The following is an 18,974-nucleotide window of genomic DNA, read 5'->3' as shown; positions in this document are numbered from 1 at the left end:
ACCTGCTGCTACGTCACAAGTGAAGAAGTATACGGAAATTAGATAATGCTGATTGAGAGCAATTTATATGTGCATTTGCGTAATTAACGCACGAAGAAATTCGATGGGAGTCTTGCGATAGAAGATAAGACTCGAATAGTTTTTTTGCAAGGATCTCTCCCTATTTCTCTTCTTCGTTTCGTGAAGAGAGTTTCTTTCTTGGTCTTAAAACTTCACGTTATCGCAAAAATCTTTTCTTACTTTTCACTTTGCACACACAATATCGGCCGACGACGTTCTCTGCTTAATTTATCTGCTTTCAGAGGCAAGCGGCTTTTAGTATATATATAGTGAGCCATTTTTCTTCACCAGGAAGTTTCTTTTTGCTACCTCGAAAACGTCTCTCCTCTATCTCCTCGGAATCTTTCAACGAGACTGCAGTCTCTCTCGTCTAAGCGCGAAAGAGTATATATAACGAAGTATATAACGAAGCTTCTTTTTCGCTTGCGATGCTCGAAACGAAAAACGGTTAACGGCGGTTTCGTTCGTCCATCAAATACAACGAGTATGTTGTTGTATATGTAATGTGCTTCTGTTTCTATGCGGCTGTATGCGTGTACATTTGTGCACGTGTCGTTGTTCAACGTACGCACCTGAGCGTGAAGCGAGGGACTCGCATTGATGCACCGGTGTGGCTTCCACCTGCGTTCCCGACTCGCTCGGTGTATAACTCGACGGCAAAACGAATTTTCTATAAAATTTTCTAATAAATTGGCGAAATATAAGTATAAAAAATCCTCGCAAAAAGAAAAAATATATACTTCAAGTACATAAAAAATATTCAAATATAAAAATTGCAAAAATTATCTTATAAATAATAACTTGATACATTTATTTAAAATTTATTTTATAAAACAAACTCAAGGTTATCTCTCGTAACATTACTGTATCTTATAAAATTTAAATAAAACACTAGTGTTTTTCTATAACATATATAGACATACAAATAAAAAGCGAAGACAAACGTGACTCTAAAAAGAATATAAAGCAGTAGATGTAATAATAAAAATAAATATGTAATATAAACATATAAATTTATTTATATGTAATATAAATAAATATGTAATATAATAAAAATAAATATGTAATATAATTAATGNTAATTGTGTAGAAAGAAAAGTTTGAGACAGAAATAAGAATATTGTAATTTTATCCATTGATAATTATAGGAGAAAATAATGCAATTTATATAAATATAATTGAATTTACATATATTATATAATTTATATATAAATTTATGATTAATAGATTTATTATAAATAATAAATCTATTTATTTCACATCAATTGACGTGTTTGTTACTCAAACCGTGAATTGTGTGTGACATGTTTTTTTTTTAGAATTAATGATCTCTCAGCAAACTAATTAGATATAATAACGCGAGGCGCGAAAAATTATTTTGTGAAATACACTTGATGTACGTTCTAGGTTTTTTAATATCTCTTTTGTCGGCCCTTCTCGAGGGTCACATGTCGTCGGATCTAATCTAACTTTCGAACTTCCGAGTTACGGGATTGCTCTCTCCCGGCGCGATAATTGCGCCCGGGGTAATTAAATCGGGTGGAGTTTTTTTTTATTATTCGACGAAAACCCAGCCTCGAGAGCACGCGCTCTATCTACGACATCGTCGTCAAGCGGGACGCGATATTACAATGAGATTTAAAAGCGATCGATATGCCGTGCGTCAGGCGTATATATACGGGCCGCGCGGCGTAACTCGCTTTGAAGATTCTGCGATCGAGAAGTTCGAGAACTGAAGAATTGATTATAAGTCGACTGAACATTAAACATTCACGTGTTGCAAAATTAAAAAAAGAAAAGGTTTGGCATTTACGAAGATTTTTCGATTAAATTCGCGCGGAGATGATGAGATATCGAAGACTCGGGGAGGAAAGTAAAAAACATAGACTCTCTCGGAACGATGAAAAAAAAAGTGAGAAGGAGAATGAGTTGAGCCGTGCGAAGTGCATTTTCTCTGTGTGTAAAAACATGTAAAAATGTGGGAAAGCGCGAGCGAGGGAGGCGTCGACGTTTCCACCAAGGCGGAACATCCGTATTTATCGTTGGCGGGAGAACGCAATTCAGTTGTGCAGTTATCCGTCATTATGCGCCAGATTATTGCGGTACTCTTCGCGAAACCGATCTAACTACGCGGCCACTCGTTGCTCATTTCGATCATTGAACAACAATGCCAGCAAATCTTACCATAAATTTTTTAAGGTGACGCGCAAAGAGAAAATGCTCGAAAAAAGAGAGAGAAATATTCTTCTTCGTCTGAAATCCATTATAATGCTCGCATTATGTTAAAAACATGTTGACAATATCAATATCAATATATATTCATGTAATAAAAAGAAGCGACGCGTATCGATAAGTTGATTACAGCAACAATGAGATACACTGTAATTTACATCGCTCGTCACATTCTCACTTTTCTACCGTCTGCAAAAAAATCGCAGTCTCGCGCGATTGCGGTGACTCACACAGAGTCGCCACAATATTTCGCAATAGGACAAAGGAACTTCTTATTACGGCGCGCGTGCGTCCGTCCGCGCGCGTTTATGAACGGCGGTATATAATGTATGGTAGTGCGATCGTTGAATTCCCACGTGTCAGTGAACCGAAAGCCCGGCAACCGGCTCCGCCATGTAGTCGGTACACACAATAGTTCTGTTCTAGTTCCAGTTCTATTTAACTCTCCTCTCTTTCCGCTCTGAGAAATCAATATTCTCATTTCTGCATGAATGCGGTGCGCCTCTCGCGACTGTAAAGAAACGTTCTCATTAAACGTTTATATATCATTGATATATATAATCTGTGTATATGCGAACAATATTTTTATCCCCAAAAGCGTATATATCGGCGAAATTTTATTTTAAAACTTAAGAATCCGCGCGGAAAAGGATTCTTCCCCTTGAAAATAGCCGCTTAAGAGCGGCTCTTTATTGAATCTCGGGCGATATTTCCATCAGTTTTTTTCAGAACTTGTCGATATTCATTTATCCGCCCGAAGTCCCTATATGTGACTCACAATTGCCACGCCTTCATTGATTGTAATAATTCTTTGTGTGTGGCAACACCACACGTGGAGAATGCGTATCACAAGTGGAATTTGTCTCTCACATAATAACTCGATTGCGAAGTGAGGTGACAGTTCTCAAACGTAGATGAATTATACGAGCTGTAAATATCCGAACGATTCGAGATATTAAATCGATCTATCTCGAATTGTATTCGAAACGAATATATGTTTCGTTACTTTGAATTAATTAACAAGAGAGACGCAAAAGGTGTTCCGCACCACCACCGACACGGCAAAAATGTCTCTGGCATTTTCTGAGAGAATAGGAAAGAGACGAGCCATTTACATTATTCGGAGTGAAAGTGGATTGCACTTTGTGCTAGGGAAAGCATATCTTTTGTAGAAAAAAAAATTTCGTCGAGAGAGACACAGAGAGAGAGAGAGAGGCGTGGCTCGTATGAGCAAAGTTATAACTCATCCTTGCGCTCATTATTTATCCATTACTTTTAATGTTTCATAAGCGTATGTACAAGCGTGTCCAGCTACCGGGGATTGAAAATTAATCAAAAGACTCTCTGCGACATAAAATTTCTAAAATAGAGAATAATTTCAGCGTGAAGCGCGAGAGTCAAGTTTCACAAGTGACCTGTTTTATTATTCATTTGGAAGTCTCTCTGTTTGTTTACTTCGAGCTCTTTAAACGTACGTGTGAGGTAAGAAAAAATTTGAATATCTCGTTATTGCATATACGTTCCTGGGAAATGTCGAGTGAGAGCAGTTTTATGTGCCGGAGTTCAAGGTCCGAGGAACACAAATGTCGCAACGAAGCAACACAATTGCGGACATACATACAGACATACATATTTTCTAAATATGTTATGAAAATTACACTTTCGCAAGAGATTTTGAACGTTTTTGTCGATGTCCCGTGATATCCTTATATACGGGCGACATTATCAGGTCGTTATGCTTTCTAACAATAATTCGTCGTAAATCGCTCCGAATGCATCGCACGTCTCATCATCGTAAACGCGACTCGTTGCAAATCCGTGCGACACGTGCGTGCGTACGCAATTTGCGTGTTTTCGGTGTCCTGCAGCGATCTCGGAGAGTCGTAACGAAATGCCATTATAAGTTAAGACAATTTGTGTGTTCACACAGCTTTCTACCGACGTTTTTTTTTTTTTTTAATGCGCCTCAAATCGTCGATCGCATTCAAGCGAAAATAAGATAACGAGACTAACGGATTAATCATTACGCGTTTCTAACTGCTGAATATTATGCAGTTAGACAACAGTTTGTTTTCACGATTGGAGAAATAAATGTTCAGTTATGATGATCACATTATAGGAAAACAAAAACGTCACACTCGTCTTCGAGAAGAGACGAAAGAGACATTGTAGAAAAAAAACAAGAATCAAACAATTTGCCGATTAATTTCTCGATATATGATTTCCACAAAATATAATTTATTTAAAACACCTTTATCACTTTTAGCGACGAGTCATTTGATCAATGTGCTAAATGTTCGTGCAAAATATATTTAACTTTATTTAATTAGGTGCATAAAAAATAATCCCTTGCTTTTTTTGCAAAATTCAAAATTTATTTATAAATACAATAATTTTGTTTATACTACTTTAGTTCTCTCACTGATGAAGATTTGAAATAAAACTCGAAACGTTTGGGACAGCCACACAACGTGTATTAATTTATTGCAAAACAATCTGCAAACAACACTGGTTCAACAAGCCCTATTGACCTCAAATTTAAACAATTTTTCAATCTGAACTCGAAGAGGATTTTCCTCTATATCTCTTTGTTTATTGTCTTTTCTATTTATAAAATTACAAAAAAGACTTTAATCAGTACAATAGTCTCCATCATTTTCAATGACCTTAAACCATCTATCGGGCAGTTGACGAATCCCAATGCGATAAGAAACTTGGCGGTTTTGAGTAAGTCGATAAAGTCATCAATGCTTTTTTGAACGTCTTCTAATGTTTTAATGAGGTGCGTATCAGCCAAGTGATGTTGGAGCGATCGAAACAAATAATAATCTGATGAAGCCATATCTGGTGACGCCGCATGGGAGAGAGTTTCCCAATCCAAGTCGAAGATGATTTTCTGAGTCTCTTTTGCAACGTGCGGCCGATCGTTGTCGTGATGTAAAATAACTTTTCGAATTCCTTTATCGGCAAAAAGTTTCTTTTGCTCTGATTCATCGCTCAATTTGATAACTGAAAATTTATTCAAAATATTTGGTTTGTATCAAATAAAATATTAAATTTACTTCCTCTTCCCCATGAAAATTAAAAACATCCATTGCGAAAAAGACACTTCCAGGCCAGGAGTTGAACCCATCGGATCTTCCGCATTTTGTGCAAACGCACTTTTCCAATTTGATCATCAAAATAAACTTGTCGCAATATTTGTTAGAAATTATTTAAATCTTTATTTGTTAATTTCTCAAATCTCTTCTCATGCAAATTAATTACACGTGTGTATGCTACTCGCAACACACGTGTGTTCCACATACAGGAAGATTGACTTCCGGTAGTTCTCAAACGTGTCGTCAAAACGTGAGCGCCGATAGACTTCCCATATGTGTGTTTGTGCGTTTAGAATTTTTACCACGCACGTTCATGTGCGTTTCGCATGCGGAACACGCGCGCACGTGAGTTCTTCCCGAGTCACGTATACGGGCGCGCGTATCGTGAAAAATCTCAGCTTTATTAATCCCGACAGGTGTTTCGATAAATTTTCTAAGGGAATAAAAAATTCTATGTAACATAGAACGACTTACATATCGAAGATCCGTGAAATGATTCACACACACACACATACACACAAGAGATCGGATCTTTCCACAATAAAAACAATATACAGAATCGACATTTGTGTGTTGGACGACACGACACTACGGATTTTACACGCGAAGCGCACGCATGAATGAATCCTTTCTCACGAGTGAGCGTACGTATACGAGGCGCGCGCTCGAAGAAATCGTAAAAAGTTCATCCTTAGAAATAATAGCGCTCGAATAAGAGAGAGTATCTGTGCATACGTAGGAGTTATGTAAGTCAACACACATCTATCGCAGATAGTTGCATACGTGATAAATCGCGATTTTCTCGTGCTGCTTACCTCGCTCGCGTCGTGATGTCAGCGCCGCACTTTCAAAACTTGCAAGGTCTAATTCTAATATTACATATAATATATATAATAGTTCCACTTTTGCACATCCAAATGGATTCCAACAGCGCTTGATAAGTTTTATCAATAAAGAGTTTCCTCTTTGAGGTGACCATCCGATCTTTGATCTCGTTCCGATTATTTTTCCCGATTTGTTCCCGATTTTGGTCAAGAGTGAGCGTAGAAATTCTAAAAGGGGAACACTTATAGGATAAACTATGACGAAAGGTGTGTGTTGAAATGTTTAAATACTTGGCAACAAAAAACAGATTTTAAGAAATATTCATAGAACTGAGAAATGCCAAAGATGAGACTCATGCTTATAAATAAACATACTTGTATAGAAATTCTTGTATGTGTATTTTGTTATTGCACCTTTGTAGAAACGTAAGCGCTTCCTTTCCTCTCTCTTCTTTTTTTGACAAAAGTAAAAGTGTCCCGAAATTGGCGACGAAAATACGCTCACCTTATCTAATCATTTTTTATGAGTTTTTTTTATCGTACTTTTTTTATCGTGTTATAGCATTGCGGCTAATTGCGAGATTGCGAGATTCTCGAAAAGAATTTCCATTGTATTGATAAATCTTATCAATAACATAATCCCGATCCTTATACAAATTCTTCTAATTATTTATTCTGACCGTGAATTACTGTAATCCTGATGTCTCGATCTCAATCACGGTATAGATTGCGACCGCGAAAAATGTCATTTTAATTAGGGGAAATTTTGTTCCTTATAATTCGCAATTATTTACAAGCAAGCGAATCAATCGATCGAAGTCAAGCCAGTTTTAGATTTTTCGAGGACAATAATAACCAGACGGTCTAATAAATTTTTTAAAGCGCACGGATTTCGCGATGTGTGGCCTCCATCGATAAAAATAAGAATGCACTTGTTCGGGACGAAAATGCATTTATTTTCACGGTGATTTCTTTTACGGAGTTTACTTATTAATGGCGACATTTCTCTATTTAGTAAATTTTGTATAAAAAATATTTATACTAATGATTATAAAAAATTTAATCACAAGACATTCTTTATACTAATAATTATAATTGTTTATACTAATAATTATGTTTAATAACATAATTATACATAACTATGTTTAATAACATAATTATGTTTATTAATAACAACGCAAATATAAAAATACTTGATTATTTGCGTTATATTAAATACTTTTAATTAAAATTGCGTTAAATATAATAAGAATAAAACACAATATAAATAAAGAATATAAATTTAAAAAATAATAATAATCAATACAGTAAAAAAATTGAATATTTCTGTTAAAAATAATAAACCAATAAGATGAATATAGATCATTAAAGTATTCGTCGTTTTCAAGCAATTGTCTTAACTGGCACAGACCTACATAGTTGTGTTATTGATTATCGCGGCTACAGTACACAAGAGCGTAACAATTTAACGTTCGATAATGCACATGTTAGTTTTTATCTTACGACATATTGCGAACGTGAGAGTGATAACGAAAATTGGGCCAAACTGCGCATGCCAAACTGTTTTTTATTCTTTTTATTTCTCTCTCCTCTTAATTGCCTCGCCTCGTTTAATTGTTCTCCATTTCAATTATAAATTAATATACATGTATGCTTTACGTATACATATATGTTAAACTGTGTACACGCTTATAATTTATAAATCAAAATTAATAAATAAAATGAGATATGAGGTGAGACCTCCAGCTTTTTTATTTGGTAATTCCAAAATTAATAAATCTAAATTATCATTTTGATCACAGAGAAAAAAAATACACACACACACACAATTACAATAAAATTTAAAATCCACACGGAAAGTAACTTCGTTTGATAATGCGAGATAAAATATTTCAGAGAATTTAAAACGTGAGATCTCTAATGAAATTTTTATTTGTCTGTTACAGTTTTGACCACTTTGTTGGTTATCATACAGGGGGCTCCTCAAAATCTCAGGCGTCGGGATTACGAGCAGCATTCACGTGAGGCCTATTTCAACGGCTCGGCATTTTTGAAGCTGAGTTCCTTCGTATCCGTGCACCGTCACAGCGGTCTCAGTTTTCGCACTTGCGATCCCGGCCGGTTGTTTTTGCAGAAGTACAACGATGATTCGATTAGTCTTGAAGTGACGCCCGAGGGATTGCTGTTCGTGGCCGTGATCGATCAGCAAAGATACAGGGCCCGGTTAAACGCCAGATTGCTCAACAATGCCTGGCATACCGTTAATCTGTTCTTCAGACTTGGCAATCTTACGTTAAACGCCGCGGGACACACTCAGGTTACTCTAATTACAACGTTAAATCAAAACAAAGCTGCGATTTATTCCGTTGGTTTTTGGTCAACGACATTATCGATAGCGCGTAAACTGAATCAAAAAAGATGGAAAAAAAATTTCTTAAATACTGTTTTTTCTTTTCGGATATTTTTTTTCTTTTCGTTACCTCTCTCTAACAGTAACACAATTAATATTTTCCTCAGATGGTTGCAAATGCGACGTTCAATTCTGCCATCCTGACACTTCCCGATTACAACGTAGACAGCATACTTATAGTCGGCGAAGGATTCAAAGGATGCATTTTGCAAGGACCCGGGCTTCTATTCAACGGCAGCATCAATAACGGAGCTGTGTTCGGGCCCTGTCCGGAAAGCAAAGGATGTAAGAAGCGTTTTAATTACTATACTTTGAAACACGATAACTTTTTTTTTTTTTTTTAATACCTTAAAGTAGAAAACAGTTTTTCTTCTCTTATACAAAACAAAAAAAAGTAAGTTGAGTAATTTTGCGGCACAATGTGTGATAGATCAGTATAATGTAGTTGTTACACACACAAATCAGTAGAATTACACTCTTAGGCTAGACTTAAGTCGTACTATGACTTAGAAATATTTTATTTCAGCTAGCGTATTACTTTTATTCTTGTCTAATTTTGAAAATGAAATTTTTTTTTGTAATTTTTTTCGATTTCTTCTTTGTCATCTTTTTATCTTCCTGAGAATTAGATTATGTGAGTGCAAAGTCGCACTTGTTTTTCGAGTAAAGCACACACGCGCGTATATTTACCGTGTTTACGGCTTTGAAATATGACAAACAATATGTATCCAAATGCGGCGAGAGAGAGAGAGAAAAAGAGAGAGAGAGAGAGAGAGAGAGAGGAATATAGCGGAAAAGAGGAAAAATCCAAAAGTTGCACGTTTTGTGACAAAACAATTTTCAGGTGGCGCGAGCGGCACAGGAGCCATCGCCACGACCTCCTCCTCCTCCACGGATTTCTGTCATCACGAGCCGTGCATGATGCGTGGTAAATGCGTGTCGCGGCTGGACCGCTACGAGTGTCACTGTTACGCCCGATACTCCGGCAACAACTGCGAGATTGACAATGGTAGACCTCGTCGATAACTCGAATAACGATACACGGGGTTTACGGGTGTATGTAGGACGAGCGGATTCATACCCAACGCGCACGTAAAACGGAAATATTACATCACGGCGACGATAATTGCGCCGTGACGGAAAAAAAAATATGATGTTCCGATGGAGAGTCGCGTTTCTAGATTTTCTAAATACATTTTTAATGAGGCAACCTTGCAGAACTCAATTTTACATTTACAAAAAAATCAACGTGAATTAAAACATAAAATAAACAATTCAGACGCGAATTTTTTTTACGATCTTAATATTGATATTAAACAATTGTACCGCTGTAATAAATTGGGTATGAAATGTAGGTTTGTTCTTTGCTGTTGATTTCTCTGCATGTTGTGTTGATCTATTTCTGCTTTTTTTAGAGATACAGTCTGCAGATCTATTTCTGTTTTAGAAACTAATAAAAATTGCTTAACGCTTCTTTTTCTTCGAGCAAAACAATATTTGCTTCTAAAATAATGCTTGATTGTAGGTTTGAATAATTGCCTTTCTTCTTGTCTGTTTTATCTTTTTATCTCAGCAGTGATTTTCAAGAAAATCATTTATCTCAAGTTTACGAACGAATGAAATAAATTCAAGTAAATGAAATGACGAAACTACATTGCGCTATATAAGAAAAAATAACGCATAATTGAGAATCCGCGAGCGTTTCTACACGCGTGTATAAAAAATAAACGTCCGAAAATGCATATTTTGTTCGAACAAAATTAATGGAAGCTATTTATATTTTAACAATTTTGCGTCTATTATATACAAACGTTTAATATTGATTCTTTCTTTCAAATATAATTTTTATGCGCGTATTTGTATATTTAATTAATTTTAATCAATATGAATAATTGAAAAATGCGCGGCGATATTTTAATTTCTGTTACGCATGCAATCGGTTTTCGTATCTTTTCTCACAAGCGTGCGTCAAAAAGCATATAGTAAACGTCTTTCGTATTCTTCAGGCTCACCTTGTCAAAACGGTCCGTGTCGTAACGGCGGCACTTGCAACGAAGACGCGCGAGGCGACTTCAGCTGCAGCTGCAAGCCCGGTTTCACTGGCAGTCTTTGTGAATCGCAGTTAGGAGTGCGACTGTGCGAGCAGAATCCCTGCAGAAACGACGGTGTTTGCATAGCGATAACGGACAGCGAGTACAAATGCGAGTGTCAGCCTGGTTGGACCGGGAAAAATTGTGAAACCAATATCAACGAGTGCGCCTCGAACCCGTGCAAGAACGACGGCATCTGCATCGACGGTATCAACAATTACACTTGCAGATGCGACAGAACCGGGTGAGTCTTCACGAAAATTTCAAATTAAGATCTAAATTGAATTAGATTGCTAATCTGGTTGCTTTCTTCTTCAGTTACGAGGGAGCCAATTGCGAGGTGGACATCGACGAGTGCCTGGCAAATCCGTGCCTGAACAAAGGCGTGTGCTTCGATTATTACGGCAGTTACATCTGCCACTGTCCGACGGGCTTCGAGGGTCAGAACTGCGAGCTCAATCTAAACGAGTGCCTGTCCACACCATGCGCCAACGGTGGTGAGTGTATCGATGACGTGGGCACTTACCACTGCGAATGTCTCCCCGGATTCACGGGTCGTCACTGCGAACTCAGGAATCTTTGCAAGAACGCGGCTTGTCCGCCCAACAGTATCTGTGTGGAAGACGTGCACGGACCCCAATGCGTCTGCAATCCGGGCTTCATGGGCAATCCGCCCAATTGCACTGTAAATTACTGCGCAAGTAATCCATGTGCCAATGGCGGTACCTGCACCAGCGGCAGAGACGGTTTCAACTGCACCTGCCTACCCGAATGGAGAGGTAAGAGACTGCGTTGAAATCAAAAATTAATCCCTTTCGCTGCGGCGAAAATCTAATGCAGAGTGACAGCGCGTAACAGATGGAAAAACTTTTTTCGCTGACGCGCAGAGTATAAAAGTCGTTCTATAGAAAGTACAAAAGTTGTCAAAACAATCTAAATTGCATTAATTTTTACATTACATTAATATGAAAATACATAAATGCTGACACAATAGAACTTCGCGCGGGACCGATTCTTCGTAGAAAATTCGAAATTATTTTTTTCTCTTTCAATTAGCGACCGACTGGCAACAACAGATCAAATATATATGTTTCTCTTTCTCTTAGACTCTTAGACTCTTAGAATAGGGATAGACGCGCATTTTCTCAAGTGCAGTTACTCAAGAATATTCGGGGAATTGTCAATAGCGGAGAAAACCATTTTCCTGGCCCGTCTGTAAACGAGAAATCGAAATTATGATGGTTGAAATTACCTAAGTTTTACTTAATAAATATACCGAACGCCTGAAGGCGCCTCTGGCATTATGTGAGCGATATTGATTTAGGCGCCTAAAGGCATATCTTGAACAAACTTTCGAAGCGCCTACGGGCGCCCATATTAATGAAAGGATTAACACAACATGTGTTTTCTCTAAATTTGTAACGTTAATTCTCACAATTTATTAACAACATTTAAATTTTAACACTGACAAAGTGTTTTATTAAAAGAAGAAATAGTTTTATTTGTTTTTCTAATATCTTCGCGAAAAATCAATATATTGTTTCAATTACGTTTTTTTTTTTAATCGAAAGGTTGAACGATTCTGCATCGATAAAAAAAAACAAAGTTGAAAAAAATCCTTAGTAGTTTCGAAGATATATTTTTAAAAGACTAAAAAATTAAAAAACAATTTTGTCTAGAAAAAAACGCCGATGCGCAATTTTTTAGTGGGTCTGGGAGACCCACGTCTGTCCTTGAAGAGTTAAGAAATGTAAATTGTAAATCGTTGTGTCGGATGTTCCGTCCGTCTCTCAGCCAGGTTTTTCAACAAAAATTCTTTCTCTAAAAGCATTGTTTCCTCATAGGAAAGACCTGTCTGACCAGTATTAACGAATGCCGTTCACAACCGTGCCAAAACGGCGGTGTCTGCATCGACCGCGTCAATGGTTACATCTGCAACTGCACCAGAGATTTTATAGGTGAAAATTGTGAACGGGAATACGATGCCTGCGTCATAAATCCTTGCCAGAACAACGGCACGTGTATGTTGATTTCAAGATCGAAAAGAGACTTCGTGTGCGAATGTCCACACGGCTTCGAAGGCAAGGTATAGTTGCAACTATATTATTAGAATACACACGCGTTTAAATAATAAAGAAATAAAATAATTTAATATTGACAGATATTTAGAGAATTTTCTTTCTGCTTATTTTTACTTGTTTGTTGCTCTGTTTGTGTTGCAATATTATGTTACACGTATAAATCATTCGTGACAAGATACAAAATTACAATTACCGATTCAAGGTGTGCGACGTGAATATCGACGATTGCCTAGGCGTGGCGTGTCCGGATGACAAAGTTTGCGTGGATGGTATCAATGGTTACGAATGTAAATGCCCGGAGGGTTACAGGGACCCTAATTGCACGCTGATCATAGATCACTGCGCCATGAAACCGTGCAACAACGGCACATGCATCGACCACGGCGAGCACGGTTTTGAGTGCAAGTGCTTGAACGGTTTTCAAGGCAAGTTAGAGATCCAGAACGACTACGTACAAACATTTTTGTCTGTGCGAAAATGAATCAACGAAAATTAAAAATCGCAATCGAAATACTATGCTTGCAGGTCAGTACTGCGATCTCGACGTGAACGAGTGCGAGCTACACGGCAATTCCCTGTGTAACAACGGTATTTGCATCAACACCGAAGGCGGTTACAACTGTTTTTGTCGACCAGGTTTCTCCGGTGATCATTGTGACATTGACATTGACGAATGTCTGTGTAGTCCGTGCAAAAACAACGCCACGTGCATTGACGGGATCAACACGTTCGAGTGTCAATGCCCGGCTGGCTACACCGGCAAGACTTGCGACGTTGATGTAAATGAGTGCGATAGCAATCCGTGCGTGAATAGGGGTCAGTGCATAAACGGCGTGGCGACGTACACGTGCGTATGTCCGCCGGGCTTCTCCGGCGCAAATTGCGAGATCGATATCGACGAATGCGAATCAGTACCTTGTTTAAACTTCGGCAAGTGCATCGACGGCGAAAACGGTTACATCTGTGATTGTAGCGATACTGGTTTTGAGGTAAGAGTTTCAATTAACCAAATTTATATTTTATATAATTTATTTATATTGTATATTAACTGTGTACTATGTGATTTATTAAATTATATTAATTTTTTGAATTATATAATTTTTGTATTGTAATGAAATTTTCAAACTCTGGATTTTTGTAGGGTCTGCATTGCGAAAAGAATATTGACGAGTGTCTGTCGCAACCGTGCAAAAACGGCGGACTTTGCGTGGACGATGTCAAGAACTACAAGTGTCAGTGTTACGTCGGATACACTGGCCGAAATTGCGAAATAGACGTGGACGAGTGCGAGAGCTCGCCTTGTCAGTACAACGGCACTTGTCTCGAACGATCGAACAGAGAACTCTACAAGACTGAGGCTCAGAACTTACCCGCGATTTTCAATCAGGAATTCAGTTACGCCAACGCCAGCGGGTGAGCCTTCATAAATAAATTTTTTCGTTTTATTATTTCTTCGTTCTTCTTCTTCGAAATACTTGAGTTCTGTGAGTTTCGATAGGTATGAGTGCCTCTGCGTGCAAGGTGTCACCGGTAAGAATTGCGAGGTGAACATCAACGAGTGTGACAGCAATCCGTGCGGTCCGGGCAATTGCATGGATCGCATCGGCGGCTACACCTGCGAATGCGACGAAGGTTACGAAGGTGATCATTGCCAACACGAGATCGACGAGTGCAAGAGATACAATCCCTGCGAGCACGGTGTGTGCACCGATGGCAGAGCCGATTATTTCTGCACCTGCGACTCGGAGTACGGGGGCAAAAATTGTTCGGTCAAACTGATCGGCTGTCAGGGCAACGCTTGTCAGAACGGCGGCACTTGTTGGCCCTATCTGGTCGACGAGACCATTCACAAGTTTAACTGTACTTGTCCCAACGGCTATCACGGTGAAGTCTGCGATTATGTGAGTATTTACTGAAAATGTTTTATAGAAGATATTAAATTTTTTAAGATATATAAACATATAAATTAAACGACAATGCATAAAATATTACGCAATGTTATTAAAAAATTTGCAATGTGATAATTTATATTATTGAAAATATAAAGGCACTGTCTTTTGAGTTGATTGAAAATTTTCAATAATTACATATTATTGCAATCAGCACTCACACGCTTTAATTATATGCTTTATCGCACTCGTTACTTTTTGTCCTAAGCGTTTTGGGTGGAAAAAGGTGCGTAAAAACGTGTAGAAAAATCTTGCAGTCGCGTTTTTGACAGAATTTTTGACTGTCACTCAACAAATTCGCAGGTGACAACGATGTCTTTGGGTGGCAGTTCGTACGTCTTAGTAAATACAACACGCGACGAGGGTTACGACATTCAGTTCCGCTTCAGAACTACTCTACCGAACGGTCTTTTGGCAATTGGGAAGGGTGTGACCATTTACATTCTCCAGTTGGTAAACGGCAAGCTCAACATCCACAGTAGTATCTTAAATAAATGGGACGGTGTTTTCGTCGGTAGCGGTCTCAACGATTCAACGTGGCAGAAAGCTTTTGTGGCGATAAACGCGACACATCTCGTTCTCTCAGCCAACGAGGAACAGACCATCTATCCGATCAGTCCTAACGAGGGTTCTAATTCATCGAATCACACGTCCTTTCCCACAACCTACGTGGGTGGCAGTCACATCAGCTCTTTCAGCTTTTTGAGACGATTATCTCGCTTACCGTCGTTCACCTTTTTCATCGGATGCATGGAAGATGTCGTCATTAACGGCGAATGGGTAAACGTTTAATATTTATTTATCAACATTCAATTTATTCTTTAAGAGGGTACTGGATACCGACTATAGCGACCTGTAAACCGACGTTCTTAAATCAGATTCTGTTTCGTATTTACTGCATCAAATCCAAAATGCTTCTTCAGAAATAAGTAAATTGTGCTAAGAATTGGCTGGTGTGCTTTAGAATGTGTCAAAATTCAGCACAAATTTTTTCTTAGACAGTTTTCTTCTATAACCTCACCATATATTCATATATGTAGAATTATTTCTAAGCTTATGTACGTATTTGTACTGAATTACCGCCNAACATACGACAAAAACAAATCGAATGAGCTATTCAAATTATGATTTGACTATCTCATTGATGAGAGAAATCTGAGTTCGTGATGATGTGTATTTGATACCATATACTATCATTNTGAATGAAAAACAAGTTCAAAAAAGCATTATATACACATTTTCAAAAGCTTCATATAGTTTTGTATATTTATTTGCTTCTGTAGAAGCTCTTTTAATGTTGTGCAGTAAATAAAATTAAAAAATAAAGAAATTTAGGTTATAAAAACGTCGGTTTACAGGTCTCTATCCAGTTTACAAGCCGGGCTCCAGTACCCTCTTAACGTTTATTTTTATTAATTTCGATTTTACTAATATTTATTACCGATTTCTGCAAATCTGCGCGACAATCTTTTACAAATTTACACATATTTTAGGTCTATTCCGGCACCACGTCGAAGACGGTATACATAGAGGACGTGGAGCCCGGTTGTCCTCGTGAGGCACAATGCTCGCCTAATCCTTGCAAAAATGGCGGCCACTGTACTGATCGTTGGCGCGACTTTTATTGTAAATGCGAGCGTCCTTATCTCGGTCACACCTGTCAGTACAACATGACTGCTGCAACTTTCGGTTACGAGAACATCACGAACGGGTACGTGACCGTGAAGGTCAGCGAAGCGGCCAGGCGAAGCGTCAGCTCGGTCGTCGATATTTCAATGTTCATTCGCACACGCGAGACACGCGGTGACATTTTCTATCTGGGCACGGAGCCGGATTTTCAGGGTGATCAAAAACCCCAGGAAAGGACTTACATAGCGGCACAGTTAGAAGGCGGAGAACTGCTTGTGAGAATTCAGTTCAACGGTACCGAGGCTTATACCGTCGGTGGAGTGAAACTTAACGATGGAAACAATCATCTGATTCAAGTAGTGAGAAATGTCACTCTCGTCCAAGTCAAGATCAATGGCACTGAACATTTCCGCAAAACCATCAGTGCCACGGGAGATCTGAACGTGACGGTACTCTATCTAGGTGGTCTGCCGCAGGTGTCACGATATATTCGTCAGGTCGACAGTAGACAGATGGAAGTACAGCAAGCGCCGCAGATTAACTTCAAAGGCGTAATTCAGGATGTGCAAATATCGAACGGCACGAAAACGATGGTTGTGGAATTCTTCCCGTTAAAGGTGACTCTAAAAATCTTCTCATTTTTATTAGCATGATTCTTTTATGAACCATTGATCTTTTTAAACTTCACTAGCGTGTAATTTTAATAATTCGTATTCTAAATAAGATATTTTTATACCAAATTTTTTTTGTCTAAAATTTCAAAAAAAAAAAAGATACGTTTTGTTTGATTTGGTCTATTTTATTTATCTTTTGATCATCTCTTATTACTCTTATTACTCTTTTATTGTTGCATTTCTATTCAAAACTCATGTATGCCATTGCAATTTTTTTTTTTTTAGGCACACGACACGCATATTCCTACGCTTATTCAATTCGGTAACGTTTCCTTCGATCACGAGAAAGTTCTCGAGGGTGTAGTATCAGATAACGTGTGCGTGAGCAGTCCGTGCAACCACAACGGTACGTGCCACATTACGTGGAACGACTTCTGGTGCGAGTGTCCGCGCGGTTACACCGGCAAGACCTGTCAGGAGATGGAGTTCTGTCAGCTGCAAGACTGTCCCGCGGGATCGCGCTGTCAAAATCTTGACGACGGTTACGAGTGCATTGCCAACGCAACTTTTGACGGTGTCTCGACCGTTTTCGCGTACTCGTACGGTCGCGCCGACGACACAAACACCAGTGACTCGACCCTCGACACCATCGAAATCACTTATCGATCCAACACCGGTGGCGTTCTGCTCCACATGACGCCTAATGTGGGCGATCAACATTTCACCGTGTCCGTCCTTAAGGACGTCGTCACCGTGTTCTGGCGGCTTGACGAGGAAAATTACAACACCGTCTCTTTTGCCAAGTCTCAACCTGATGGAAACTGGACCTCGTTGCTGATCAAACTGAACAACAACTCTCTGGAATGCGGTTTCACCAATCCCGCCGAAGACCAACTTCGTGCGAATTCCAATTTCAATTTCCAACTTTGGCACGATCTCTTGGTAACCGGAACAGTTATTCTCGGTGGACTTTCCAGTTCTTTGTCCTTCGATAGGGATACATACGTCACCGTTGGATCTAGATATGAGGGAAGAAACGGAATCGAAGAGGGAAATAGCGTAGATTATAACGAACATAAACTCACGACCATTCCACCGCCGCAAAGTGGCATTATTTCCGGTGAGTGTAGTATCTAAATACAGAACTTGTTGATTAACTTTTGAAAATACATTTTTTACCATTTTTAATCGGTTTTGTCTCTGACAAGAAACTATTCCAAGTCCTTTTTGTTTCTTTTTCTACTTTTATCTCAAATTAAAAGGAAAGGATCCAAAGAGTCTATGGTTCAATTATTTAATCTGAATCGCCGAGCCGTTATTTGAAACTATTTACTTTTATTTCTTCCTTTTCTTTTTTTCTATGTTAAACCATTGTTTGTTTAGAAGTAGAAGATTACACATTCTCGTTTTTCTTTTTGCAGAAGAACCGTTCAAAGGATGTCTAGGCGAAGTGCGCATTGGCAGCATGTTGTTACACTACTTCTCGTACGACGAGATATACCAGAACGCGAATTTTACGCCGTTGGAGTTTCTGACATTGCAGATCAACGATAATGCCACCCATCTCGATAGTATCGGTTGTCAGTTGTGCTTCGACACGGACTGCAAAAATAATGGTACCTGCTTCGATATGGCAAACAGTTACGTGTGCGAATGCCCTGCCGGATACGCCGAGGATGATTGCTCCTTCGATATTGACGAGTGCAACGACAACAAGTGTCAAAATGACGCACTGTGCGTCGACGGAATCGCCAACTATACTTGTGTGTGCAATCCCGGCTGGCAAGGATGGCTGTTAGTATATTTATTTTATATTTTATTACACATAATATACATATATATAAAAAAGCTTCGATTGTCAAAATGAAAGAATTCTAAAAACGTTCTTTATGTTTTTTACAATTGAAAAAGCTAATTTTCAATCATTAAATAATAATAATATAATATAATAATATATAATATAATAATATAATGGATAATATAT

The 18,974-nt window shown here is 38.4% G+C and overlaps 1 protein-coding gene across 2 annotated transcripts in view; it reads left to right on the top strand.

Moving 5' to 3' along the window:
* Positions 1-18,974, top strand: part of LOC109852682 (protein crumbs) — a 30,100-nt gene that overhangs the window by 8,031 nt on the left and 3,095 nt on the right. For both annotated transcript variants that reach the window (XM_020424075.1, XM_020424074.1), the window contains exons 2-15: positions 8,164-8,534; positions 8,735-8,912; positions 9,472-9,636; positions 10,634-10,961; positions 11,036-11,496; positions 12,562-12,803; positions 13,001-13,223; positions 13,324-13,787; positions 13,940-14,211; positions 14,297-14,699; positions 15,051-15,527; positions 16,241-16,993; positions 17,276-18,110; positions 18,412-18,784. In XM_020424075.1, the coding sequence (XP_020279664.1) occupies positions 8,164-8,534; positions 8,735-8,912; positions 9,472-9,636; positions 10,634-10,961; positions 11,036-11,496; positions 12,562-12,803; positions 13,001-13,223; positions 13,324-13,787; positions 13,940-14,211; positions 14,297-14,699; positions 15,051-15,527; positions 16,241-16,993; positions 17,276-18,110; positions 18,412-18,784 (5,545 nt within the window). The remainder of the gene's footprint in view (positions 1-8,163; positions 8,535-8,734; positions 8,913-9,471; positions 9,637-10,633; positions 10,962-11,035; positions 11,497-12,561; positions 12,804-13,000; positions 13,224-13,323; positions 13,788-13,939; positions 14,212-14,296; positions 14,700-15,050; positions 15,528-16,240; positions 16,994-17,275; positions 18,111-18,411; positions 18,785-18,974) is intronic.

Source organism: Pseudomyrmex gracilis, unplaced genomic scaffold, assembly GCF_002006095.1.
Source record: "Pseudomyrmex gracilis isolate BER0280 unplaced genomic scaffold, ASM200609v1 scaffold_33, whole genome shotgun sequence".
Lineage (NCBI taxonomy): Eukaryota > Metazoa > Arthropoda > Insecta > Hymenoptera > Formicidae > Pseudomyrmex > Pseudomyrmex gracilis.
Note: the sequence above shows the minus strand (reverse complement) of the source record. Positions and strands in the feature narration are given on the sequence as shown.